We start from the raw sequence: 12,298 nt of genomic DNA on the forward strand, positions 1-12,298 counted from the left end.
TTACAACCACACCAAGTCAAAGGGAAGGAATAAAACTAATTTTGTGATTTTTCGCCAGCAGAAATATCCACATCTTCTCGTTTTCTTAAGAGGCTTTCGCAACAACTATGATGACTTCAACTTCTGAGGGATCTCAGAATACTCTGGAGCTTCAATTTTCTCGCTAATGTAATTACAGTGCTTAGCAAACTTAATGTAACTTAACATTATATTTGAATTCAAAAATTCTAAACTTCAAAAAACCTGCCGCAAAGGGCGCAATTGATAAACACAGCAACAACGTGTTGTAAGAAGAGCTGTATTCAACACGCCAATCATACGTTACCAACCACTGCCCTGGAGCAATAAATACATCGGTTTGCGTATCAATTTCACTAAACCATCGGCAAAACTACAGCAATTAGAAGCTTACGAACAAAGACTTCGACAGAAACCAGATACATCGATTTATGGGGCAACAAATAAAGCTTTTCAATATTGAGCTCGTTTTGGAAAACGATTTCCCAACAATAATGCCTTCGTAACATAAGCAAGCTTCAGGAAAACAAAAACGCTCCCCATCCGGGCACAAGCTAGCAACTGTTAGTTTTCTACCAAGCTTTCCTGCTGGAATACTAAAACATACAACTCGCTTCCAACTCGCCAACACCGCAAGGCCCGCAGCATCCCGCTCTGCCCGTGGTATGTTGCCACGCATTCACCAGGCTGCCTCGGAACTGCATTTAAATCGGATGATTTATTCAACCCCACTGTCGGTCGAATTCATTTCCCCATTTCGGGCATTTCTTCGGTCGGGCGCAGAAACTATGTGCGCAACTGTCCGTAAACTCCGCCAAGCTCCATCTGCCGGGAATGGGGTGAGAACACGCTCCGGAATAGTGCAGCGAGCGTGCCTAACATTCCACTCACGTTGGAGTAGCAAAACAAGAAATGTATTTATTTATGAAAATTAGACTACACAAACTCGGGCTTAAAATAGTTGTAAGCTCATAGTTTCCCCTCCTTTCGGTCGGTCGTTCGCCTCATAGAGATAGAGCTGCACAAACCAAAAAGGGAACCGAAAAGCAACATCAACACACCGATAATGGCAACACTCAGGTTCGGTTTCATTCATCAGCAGAGATGAAGGTTTTTTATTGCGACAAAAAAAGAGGATATTAATGTTACTCTTTTTTCCTCTCAGTCTGGTAGTAAATCCAGTGAATACTTACTCACAAACACACACACCGACACAAAGCTTGTGGATCAAATCATCATCCGGGCGATTTGTAGGTTGTTTTTCTGTTAGAATTTTCCCCCATCCTGCTCACCGCTCTAGCATTCTATGCAAAAGTCCTTCACGCTCGGGGACAATGTTACTGTGTTGGATAAAGAACTAGAAAAGCAGCAGCCCTTAAATCTCTCGTCGACCCACTCCTTGGTCTGATGATTCGTCTGAGCATCCTTAAGCACTTCCCTGCTAGCTTGAGCCGTCTTTCTTCTGTAAATTGGATTCGACGTACATAACAAGCTACTTTTCTGCTCCCTCTCTGTGTGGGTGTGTGGTTGTTTATTCCCTTTTAAAAGAACATCAGCGTGCAGCAGAAGAAAGAGACCCCTAAAAAAAACCGTTTATTATTATAGAAAAGTAAACCCACTCTCTTCATGTTTTCCCCTCCCAGTGTTGTCCCCAGTGTTCCCCAGTGTGAATGGTTCGATCGAATGATAATCGTGGTTTCAAATCATCATACACGATTTGCCTCCCTTTCCATTCCATCGTTTGTATGTACACGGAAAACGATTTCTCTGAATAAAGCACAAAATGGCACGCGATCGAATGGAGCGAGAGAGAGATAAAGAGCCACCCCTCCCATCCCCACCAATCCGATAAATGAGGTCTTTTCTGTCGGAATTGGCATTGAGCGTCACAGCCGTGCCGGAAATGAAAAAGGGAAGCACAGCAGTAGCAGCGGCGAGTGTGAATGTGTGTTTGCTAGCTTTCATCACATTTGGAAAAGCGCTTTAAATTTCCCTACCACACACACTGCCCTAACGGTTTGGTTCGATGGTGAAACGTGCTGTGAGTGGTTTTGCTTTATTCCGATTTTCCTTCAATGCAGTTCCTTTCTAGAAATTGCTTTATGTTGATTGTGGTGCTTTCTATTGGCGCTCTGCATCGCCTCGGCGGGCGTCACCTGAGTTGAAAATAAAATTTTGACTTTATGTTCAAGTACGCCTGTTCCCCTTCCTTTTCCAAGCAACAAACTCAAAAGGCAGGTAAAGGAGGGAACCAAAAAACCAAAGCACACCCCAAACACACACACAACACAAAGCGAGCCCGCATTGCATAGAAAATGGCTTATGATGTTGTTCTTTTTGCTGCTTTTCCCTCCCCTTTCTTGTGGCAACCAGCACCAGCAGCAGTAAAAGCTGAAGATGGTGGCCACCATCACGGGCAAATGGCTGACAGGGTGGGCTTGGGCTGCTTTGCTTTGCTTTGGTTGGTGATGATGATGAAAAACTTCCGGCGTGTGATATTGAGAAGGATTCACTGTGTGAAGGTTGTTTGGGCTCTCGCTTCCTCGCCCCTTCCCAAAATGTAAACACATTTTCCATTCTCAACTCAAAGCCTGCCCCCCCCCCCAACCTGCAGGAAAATCTTGCGGCGATGCGGCTAGAAACGACCGACAGCTCCGGCAGACAAATTGGGGAACGGTGGAATGGGGGCGAAAAGTGGGAGAAAATTGAAAGAAAAACTCTCACTTTTCCCTTCCTTTCCTCTCACCACGGAAAAAAACGGAACAGGTTGTCGCCGCGTTACATGGGGCTACAGAAGGGGGGGGGGGGGGGGGGGACAGGAAAAAAGGGACGCATGCTGGGAGGTTTTCGTGGGAAATGTGGGAAAAGTTTTCCCTTTTTTCTACCAAAACACTCCCTCCCAAGACACATTAGCTCACTCCAAATGACGAATTATTACAGCAACTTTCCTCTGTGTGTGTGTGTGTGTGTGTGTGTGTGGGAAAAAGGGAAAAGAACGAAAACAGGTGTCTTGAGGTGGGAAACAAAAAAGAAAAAAACAGGAGGGGAGGTTTTCTTTCTTTGTGCGTTCATTTTCCTGTCTGTGCAGCGTGTGCACTTTACTGTACATGCATAGAGTTCCCTATTCAATCTGCATTATTGTGTGGGTCTTTTTATTCGTTCGTTTTTTTACCAGCCCATTACATACAAGCTCTGCTTGGAGTGAGATTGTTAGTAGCTTCTGATTCACTTTTTTGGAGAGCGAAGGAAAGGCGACCATTCCAGTAACACTGCCACTAAGTAATGCGGAAACAGAACAACAGCACCACGGATGGTTGTTGTGAACGGGTACATTTGGCACGTGGAATGTGATTTTCCACCTTTTTTTTCTCCATCATCCAGTTCCTTCTTCGCAACCAAATGCCTCTTTTTTGTTGTTGTTTTTCTCCCAACTCGACTCCCCACAAGACGAGGGAGAAACTTGTTGCGCCACAGTGGAGGTTTGTGTTGCTGTTTTGAATTGCACCCACCGCCGGCGAGAAATGCGAGAGCACAATGATGATGATGATGTTTGGCAACTTTTTCTCGAGTCTCGAGTTTTGGCTCCGTTTCACCAAAGCGTTCCGATGCTCGGAATGCTTACCGCGGCCACGAACCGAGAAGCGAAACTTTTGCTCCCCAACACAACAAAACAATCTAAAAACTTCAGGTTTCTTTTCTTGTGAAATTCCACTACCCCTTTTGGCATGAACCTTTGTCGAGAAGCTGTTTCTTTTCTGGGTGTGTAGGGTCAGCAAGTAGTGGGTGATAGCGTCGGATAGTGCGAGCATAATTGTGAGTTGTAATTACGCAGATGACGACACGACGCTGTGGTTGAGAGACGGTAATTATGCATGCGATGTTTTGGCAAGCTTCGTTTTATGTTACCTCAGATTTTGGTCGGAGACGGTGAAGATAATTTTGTAAACTGTCGTACTGGTGCAGTATTTTGACGGCCAATTTAAAATAACTGTTGTCTTTCCGTATTATATATTTGCCAATGTTTGCACCCTGATCTCGAACAGCTGTCCAACTTGACCCTTTCTTTTAATGACAGTAGATAAACCGTTCCCTAATTGGCTCTAATTTTGGCAGTATACAGTAGAACTTCGATTATCCGGGGAACCAGCGGGCGGCTTAACCGTGCGCATAAATCTGACAGCTGTTCATACGTACGGCGAAAGTTTGCAGCGATAATCAATTGGGTAACCAGTTTCTGCAGCTCGGTAGTGTCTAGGAGTATTTTCGAAATTCATTTTTGTTCATGAACAGTTGTTAAACCTACAGTTATTGATTAAAATAATATTCTACTAACGATTAATCGATTGATTCTAGGTGAATTAATAATAAAACTAGTGAATTTCATATGTTTTATATGCGTTTGACATTTCTTGGACCATTATCCGTGCAAATCGATTAACCGGCAACCGTCCGGTCCCGAGCTGCCCGGATAATCGACGCTCTACTGTAGTTGTTTCACAATCTTATCGGTTTGATCCTGCCTATTAACCTGTGGCGCCACCTGCTGGGTTATATGAGTTTTCATACAATTTAGAGCCGCTTCAGAAAATATGTTATTTTTCCATGTTTTTCTTTTTACTTTAACTGGGCTGAACAACCGGTCTCATGGTACAGTCGTCAAATCGTACGACCTTACAACATGCCCGTCATGGGTTCAAGCTCCAAATAGACCGTGTCGCCATACGGAGGACTGACTATCCTGCTATGGGGGAGGGGGGGGGGGAGTAATCCAAAAGTCTTTGAGAGCCAACCCCATAAGTGGTACAGGCAGGCCTTGACCGACAACGGTTGTTGAGCCAAAAAGAAGAAGAAGAAGGACTGAACAACCTTTGTAATTGACAGATAAATATGTTGTTCGAGGGGGGTCCCTTGGTACAGTTGTCAACTCGAACGACTCAATAACATGCCCGTTATGGGTTCAAGCCTAGAATGGGCTGTTCCCCCATAGCAAGGATTGACTATCCGGCAGCGTGGTAATGAATTAAGTCTCTGAAGCCTGTATAGGCCAGCATGCCCTCGTAGGACGTTATGCCAAATAGAAGAAGAAGAAGAAGAATGTATGTTGTTCAAGGATTTTTAGCCATTTACGGATAAAAAACGGTGAAAAAACAACTTGAATTTTAGATCCGGCACGACAATTTCCTCAATGGCCAAAAAAAGCTTCCACCAGTCGCCGCTAGATGCGCTAATGAAAATTGAAATTACACTAGCGAGTACGGACAATGTACCGCTGCCTTAATGTTTACAAATATTATCGTTTTATGTAGATAAAGAACGCATGCGGTCAATATCGTGCCAACAGGTAACACTTAGTTTTGTCTTAGTTGCACTTGCAGGGTTTCCCACGATGTATTGGTCGGTTCCCATAATTTTATGGGCCCGGCTTACGATCTATTCATCGTATCGCATGGAGTTTTGGTTCGTTCCCATAGTTTATTGGGATCGCCTGATACGATATCAATACAATTAAACTAAAAAATTCGAAAAAACGACCAAACAATCGAGGGAACACATAAAACAAATATATATGGGAAGCAACCAAAAAATTATGTTGGGAACCAACGAATCAATTGTGAGCAACCCTGTACTATGTTTTACTACGATAATTTCTTGACGTGGTAAAGCGTAAACAAAGTGTACGTGCTATAGAACGTTCTTGCGCTTTTGCTAGTTTAAGCTAGTTTAAGTAGTTAAGCGTACCAAGCTAATGAATAGCCAGCGCCCTCTGTTGGAAAATATTTTGTTCTTTCAGTTGATTTACATATGCGTCAAATCCTATGTAATTTTGATCCATTTTCAAAACATGAAATAATGTTAATTTTTAAAATCTTTTCTACCTACCTAGTGCAACAGATATAGAAAATGTTAAACATGAAGCATATCGGTTTTCAGAGCCTCTGCTTTCTTTAAATGAAAGCGATTCTTCTAACGAAAGCACTTTTGTATCACAATGAGATGAAAAATCAACAATACTTTCCAAAAATCACGCCAAAGTTAAATTACCCTTTCGCCAAATATTGCACGCACGCAAACGAAAGTGAAGGAAATCAATACTTTCGTCACCCTTAACGCACCATCACTGTTCAAATTCATGCGCCCATTCGTCTTGTGTACTTGCGCTCCGAATGGAATGACATACCGGCAAAGATAAAGTTTTCCTCACTCACAAGAATCGGATCCACTTTTCCAACCAACGAGACACACACACACACACACATTTTGTGGCATGTAACGTTTCCCCCCACCACCAGCGCTGCACCAACACTGACAGCACTTTATCATCGGAAATGTGATGATATTTCAATTGATATCGATACCGGGTTACCGATTGATTGATTTGTTTCGAACACGGTCGGTCGTTGACGGAGTGCCGCCGCCGATGCTCCGAAAAGACATGTACCCTTCAAACAATCAAACGGAATGATTGGGACGAATGAATGTGTGAGGCAGGCCAAAATGGGGGGAAAAAGCGAATAAGAAAGCGAGAGAGAGAGGGCTGTCTCCCTGTCGATTCGCTGCGGCAGATAATCCAATTGTAATCCAATTCAATATGTAAGAAGAATCGAAGACGAATTGCGAGACGAATGAATGGCCCCGGCCAGGGCCTCTCCCGGGGGCAAGCCATCGCTCGCACGGAGAAAGGAAATGGAACCATTAAAGATTAATTCTCCGTGGCGTTGTGTGTGCCGTGCGTTCTCGGTACTGACTGTTTGAATGTTATCTTTACATCAACGAAGACAAACGGTTTGTGGTTTGCTTGTTCGAACGGTTTTTTTTCTTGCTCCTCTCAACTCGTGATGCATCACGAGTATTATTAGATAACCATGTATCAGAATTAGAATTAGATATATCATGTATTAGATAACCTTTGTACCCGAGCAGCTAGATATATTTGCAAACGTTTGCGACGTTTCACTTTGGCAGGTTTTGTGCGCAAAGTTCGAAGTAAAGATCATGTGGAGTATGGTAATTTTGATACTTGTTGGTTCTTTGCTGGAATGATTCAGATATTGAGCACAGATTGCACGATGATTTACTGCGCAAAAGAGGAAACCGAACGTGCTCAATTTGAATTTATTACCTTCACTTTTGCTTGTGTTCTAAGAGCAGACTTAAATTGCATCACAAAACTCATCTAAACAGACTTTTGAAGAAGTAAAACCCTGTTGATGCAACCTCTCAAACCTTCCCAGTAATGGTAGAACCTATCTTAAACCCGCTCTCCATCCTTGCACATGCACTCTCCCCCTAATGTTAATGCTTGCTGCTACTATGCTTATGCTTTCCAAATCCCTCACAATTTGGGCAAAAAAAAAACGTAAATCCTCCAGCCCAAACCCTCCCGAATGTTGCGCCGTTGCGCTCCGTCGATGTGTATGTGTGTGTGTGTGTATCAATGTGTTCGTTGTTCGTTGTTCTTTATTCGAAACATTCGGGTTCAGACCCTTATGGTGCAGGTGGCGCGGCGCGGTGCATCGGTGCTGAAGCGACGGAAGTCCCGGAACCGCATGGAGGCGCCCCAGATGAAGCCCCCGCTCAGTGCCGGCCCGGGCGGTGGCCCGTCGGTGGGCGGTGCGACGGCAACGCAGACGGCAGCAGCAGCAGGAGGAGGACCAAATGCTTCCGGTGTGAGTTGTGCTTCCGCAGCCGGTCCTGGTGGTCCGGGTGGCAGTGGAGGAGGAGGCGGTGGTGGTGGTGGTGGTGCCAGCGGGAGCCAAGGACCGACGGCACTCGCTCAAACGGCCGCCGGTAGCATGGATGGTGGACCGCTCGGGACGCCGAACACACCGGGCGGTGCGGCCGACCTGGCGAAAAGTGAGTCCGACGGGGACGTCGTCTTCTACATGGAGGAGCCACGATCAGCAGGTAGATTTCGTTCAGTTTTATTTATTTTCAAGAAAATGTCATATGGAAAAGTGTTTTTTTTTGTGAAAACACGAAATCTCTCACTATTTTCAATGATTTTTACATTAACTGCGAAAGTTGGCAAAGTTTCTTAAAGTTTTGTCACCGAATGTCGAATCTAAATATTCGTATTTCGTTATGACATTTCTAGAAACCGTGATAAAAAATCGAGAACATGTGCCAACTTCCCAGATAAGATTAAAATCAGTTTAATCGATGATACAAGATTCTCTGTTATTACTCCTCTGTTTTATGTTTATAACAAATGCAGTCTAATCAATATTAAAATCATACAATGACGCCATCTGTTAGATAAACTATGTACCAATATGGCGAGTACTTAAATCGCGAAAGTAGCTATCAATTTAAATTATTGCAAATGAATAAAAGGTCTCTTTTGAATTAAAATATTCATTTATCTTTTTTTTAGTAAAACCAACCACATGCCAAAAACTATGCTATCAGTTTTCCGATAAAAGATAAAATAATTTCTTTCAAAAGCTTTTATTTAATGCATAATAAAACATAAAACATCTGCGCTCATGTGCTCGTGAATGCTTTGAACATGAATATTTTTTGTGTGGAGGTAACAATTTCACCGGCTCAACCTTTTACCCCATGGATGTCCGAGGCTAGAAATCTATTGATTACAAATATTTTGCAATAAAATTCCTTTGCGGGGATAAAAAACATCCCCTGTCCCCTGGTTGTCAACACATTCAACAACGCCAGAACCAAAACGAAAATGAAAGAATTTTCTATAAATAACCGCAACGCCGCTCCCTCAGTATCTTCCTCCTTTATCCCCCCCCGTATCGGTTTCGTCTGTTTGATCGTGTCGATAAAATGGGTTTTGCAACCCTGCAACCCTGCCAAACCCTTCACAAAATATGACCCGAATATGAACGGGTTCGCAGGCTTTCGACGTAGCGGGAAAACAGGTCGGAACACACACACACACACACATATTTTCCCACTACGCGCACATTCTTCCATTACACTCGCATCGGCCCTTCCCTGCCCTGTCCTGTAGCCCCCGTCGGAAGCAATCATCGATAAATTCCTCGATCAACGCCGAACAGGAGTATTAGAGCTTGTCCTCATGCACCACCTCATGTCCGTGTCCGCCAGCGCATGTAATAAAGGTGTTAACAGGCGACCAACGATGAATGATGTTCCTACACATGCCTGGCACAAGCATTATTACCACTGTTTGTGCGCAAACGGAACAGACCCCCCCCCCCCCACATCCCATCACACACAAATGCTCAATGTCCATTTCCATTTGGAGCACTTAATTAATTGGTCAATTTCGTTTCCACCTCGTTCCGAGGGAAGGAAAAGGAACGAAAAAAAGCACACACACACTGGGAAAGCCATTTTTGATTACGTGTTCCTTTGTGTAGTGGCGCGGTCATGAAGACTTTATTTCGATTTGTTCGCCTCCGACAATCACGCTTCCGGGAAGGAATGTTTTCATACCGAAGCATCATGTCTTTGTGTTTGAGGGGATACAAAAAGCTTGTTTGTGCTTTTTCAACTTTGCTGCGATGTGTTCAATGTGGCGGGGAGTTTTAGCTATTTTATTGAATCTATTCTAAATTAAACCCATTTGATACGAGAAATGAAATGATCAGAAGCTCATTTGTTACTTATTAAGGCGAATCTAATTATTCAAGCTTACTTTTAGAGCTTTAGCCTAATAAAAAACGTACAAGCAACTGGGCGCCTCCATGACAGTGTGCTTCAAAACAAGAGCAACTCAACGAACGTAACAAAGCTCCGTGCATAATTTAGAGCACGCTGCAAGTTCATTCAACTAACCAACACTATCGCGCCCATAAGCAACGCTCCGCTGGTAGAAAATTATAATACTCTTCATCGCAAATGTTACAGAGCGGATAGAAAAGAGAGAAAAAAAACACCTTTAATTACTCATACGCACGCATGCACGCTTGGACAAACACAGGCGTGTTCTATTTGCCTGCGACAGTGCTGCGTGCAAACGATCATGCGACCGCGTACATCAAGAAAAAACCACAAAACTGTCCACAAATAAAAACCACAATCAAGCGGTGAATATTAATAAAACGAGGAAGCGAAAAAAGCAACCATTTTTACAAGAGATAATGTCCACTTTCTCTAAAATGGGAATGCATTTGAACCAGCAGCGCCAACACGCAACGAGTCAGTTGTACCGTGAGCGTGATTAGAGCGCTATTACGGTGGAAAATTTGCCACTTTACTTTAACATGCTTTTATCTGTCGGACGACTGGACGTTCGGTCTAGTTTGTTTTTGCGTGGCAGTGTGCTCTGGTGGTTGGCATTTGTTTCATTTTTTTATGATTTTTTTTTACGGCACTGATATATTTTACAGTAGGTAAGAAAAGGGCATACGCAACTTAATTTGACAACGGTTGTGGTAAAATAAAGCAATATTTTATTTCTTGTGCTTTCGCCTGCCAAAGTGTACTACATCGTCTATTCATTTATCAAATGGTTTTTTTAAATATGTCCACCAGAAGCACACCGTGCTTCACCGTCACATTAATGGTGGAAATCGACAATGGCTTTGAATTCCTCAACTCATGGGATGTCAAATCCTTCATCTTATAAATAAAAATGAACGATTGTTTTCGATTATATTTGTATGTATGTACAGTTTTGAGCCGGTCTCATGGTACAGTCGTCAACTCGCACGACTTAACAACATGCCCGTCATGGGTTCAAGTCCCAAATAGACTGTGCCGCCATACGTAGGACTGACTATCCTGATATGGGGGGTAATCCAAAAAAGTCACTGAAAGCCAACCCCACAATTGGGTAAAGGCAGCAGGGCCTCAATGTGCCTCAATTTTAATGTGTTTTTTTTTTATTTACATTCCTAACAGTTATGTTGTTGTTTGGTTTATTCGATCCTTGATGTCTGGTTCTTTTTGATTCTTGGTGTTACCAAATTTTATATCGCAAGTATCAATAAAATGCATTGAACACAACCAATTGCAATTGTTAACCACCAGCCTTGCATCACGAACCATTGCATTTATTGTTTTAGCAATTTTTTTCGTATTCTTTATAGGATATTTTTTTGCAAAAATAGCATACTTAAAGCCAAACCCAAACACTTTTGTACTCCTTAACACACAGTAAAATTAGTTTTTCCTAACGCTTTAATGCCATTTTGCGTAATATCCTACGCTTACATGCCGACCTATACAGGCTTTCGAGAGTTATTCAGTACCAACCAGTCATATAGTCAGTTTTGCGAGTGCACTATACCACAGGACGGGTTAGAAAAGTGCATTGCTAATTAAAATCTCCAGTTAAATGTTAAAAGTTGACAGGAAATATACACAATACATGTTATAGAAAGGGAATATGTGATTTCATGGAACTGTTCATGTGAAGAAAGCCTACATAAATAGCCTGTTCCGCCAAGCTCCAGGTACCCACGGCTCGGTTATAACGCAGAGCACCAAAACAATCCCTTTTCAATGAAGTATCAAACGGGAAAATGTGCTGGAAACAACGGAAGCTACTTAAGTTAAGGTGCGCTCCCACGGTACAGTCGTCAACTCGCACGACTCGTAGTAAGGAATTCGTAGTAAGGACTGTATCGAAAGCCTGTATAGGCCGGTATGTCCACGTATGACGTTTACGCCAAATATAAGAAGAAGAAGAATTATACTATCAAAAGAATGCCTGTCATGTGCCCAACTCTTGCATGGATCGAGTCCCTGATACGCACGACTGTTTATCCTGGTATTAGGGTAAACCAATCAACAGATCTTAGCTATCTGCACCAGATTAGAAGTTATTACGCCAGATAAGCAGAAACGAAGCTTTGGGATAAAATCGTTGTAATAGTGTTAGCACTCTTCAGATTGCATATTCTTCTATTTTTAATAACAATGAGACATTAATGTTATTCCGTGTAAAACAGGGTAATTCAGCTAGTTTTTAATATTTGTCCTGAACGTGATATAAGTCGATCGATAGCATTTAACATACAATTATCCTTAAAACACTTCCCTTACAATGCTTATTAAACCGATGGAAATCAACGCAATTATTCTTGTTTGTATCCTGCTCACCCTCCTAGGTACCCCACTGCGAACGCGCCGTAACGATCCGAACCGGGGCGTGTTCGTTAGCCAAAACAGTTCCGTCACGGAAGCACCGAGCGACGAGGTGGAAGCCGAACCGGAACCGGACGACGAACCGGAACCGGCCCGTGTCACGCAGTAAGTAGCGCTTGGGGGAGGAAATGATAATGCCCATTGAGTTCGTCTAAAACAAAAAACAAAAAACACTCTCTCCTCTCTTGTTTGCCAG

At 43.0% G+C, this 12,298-nt stretch overlaps 1 protein-coding gene across 3 annotated transcripts in view; it reads left to right on the forward strand.

The window, feature by feature from the left end:
• LOC120954971 (potassium voltage-gated channel subfamily KQT member 1-like) overlaps nt 1–12,298 on the forward strand; it is a 141,280-nt gene that overhangs the window by 124,170 nt on the left and 4,812 nt on the right. For all 3 annotated transcript variants that reach the window (XM_040375363.2, XM_049609580.1, XM_049609581.1), the window contains 2 exons: nt 7,500–7,923; nt 12,066–12,207. In XM_040375363.2, the coding sequence (XP_040231297.2) occupies nt 7,500–7,923; nt 12,066–12,207 (566 nt within the window). The remainder of the gene's footprint in view (nt 1–7,499; nt 7,924–12,065; nt 12,208–12,298) is intronic.

This window comes from Anopheles coluzzii, chromosome 3, assembly GCF_943734685.1.
Source record: "Anopheles coluzzii chromosome 3, AcolN3, whole genome shotgun sequence".
Lineage (NCBI taxonomy): Eukaryota > Metazoa > Arthropoda > Insecta > Diptera > Culicidae > Anopheles > Anopheles coluzzii.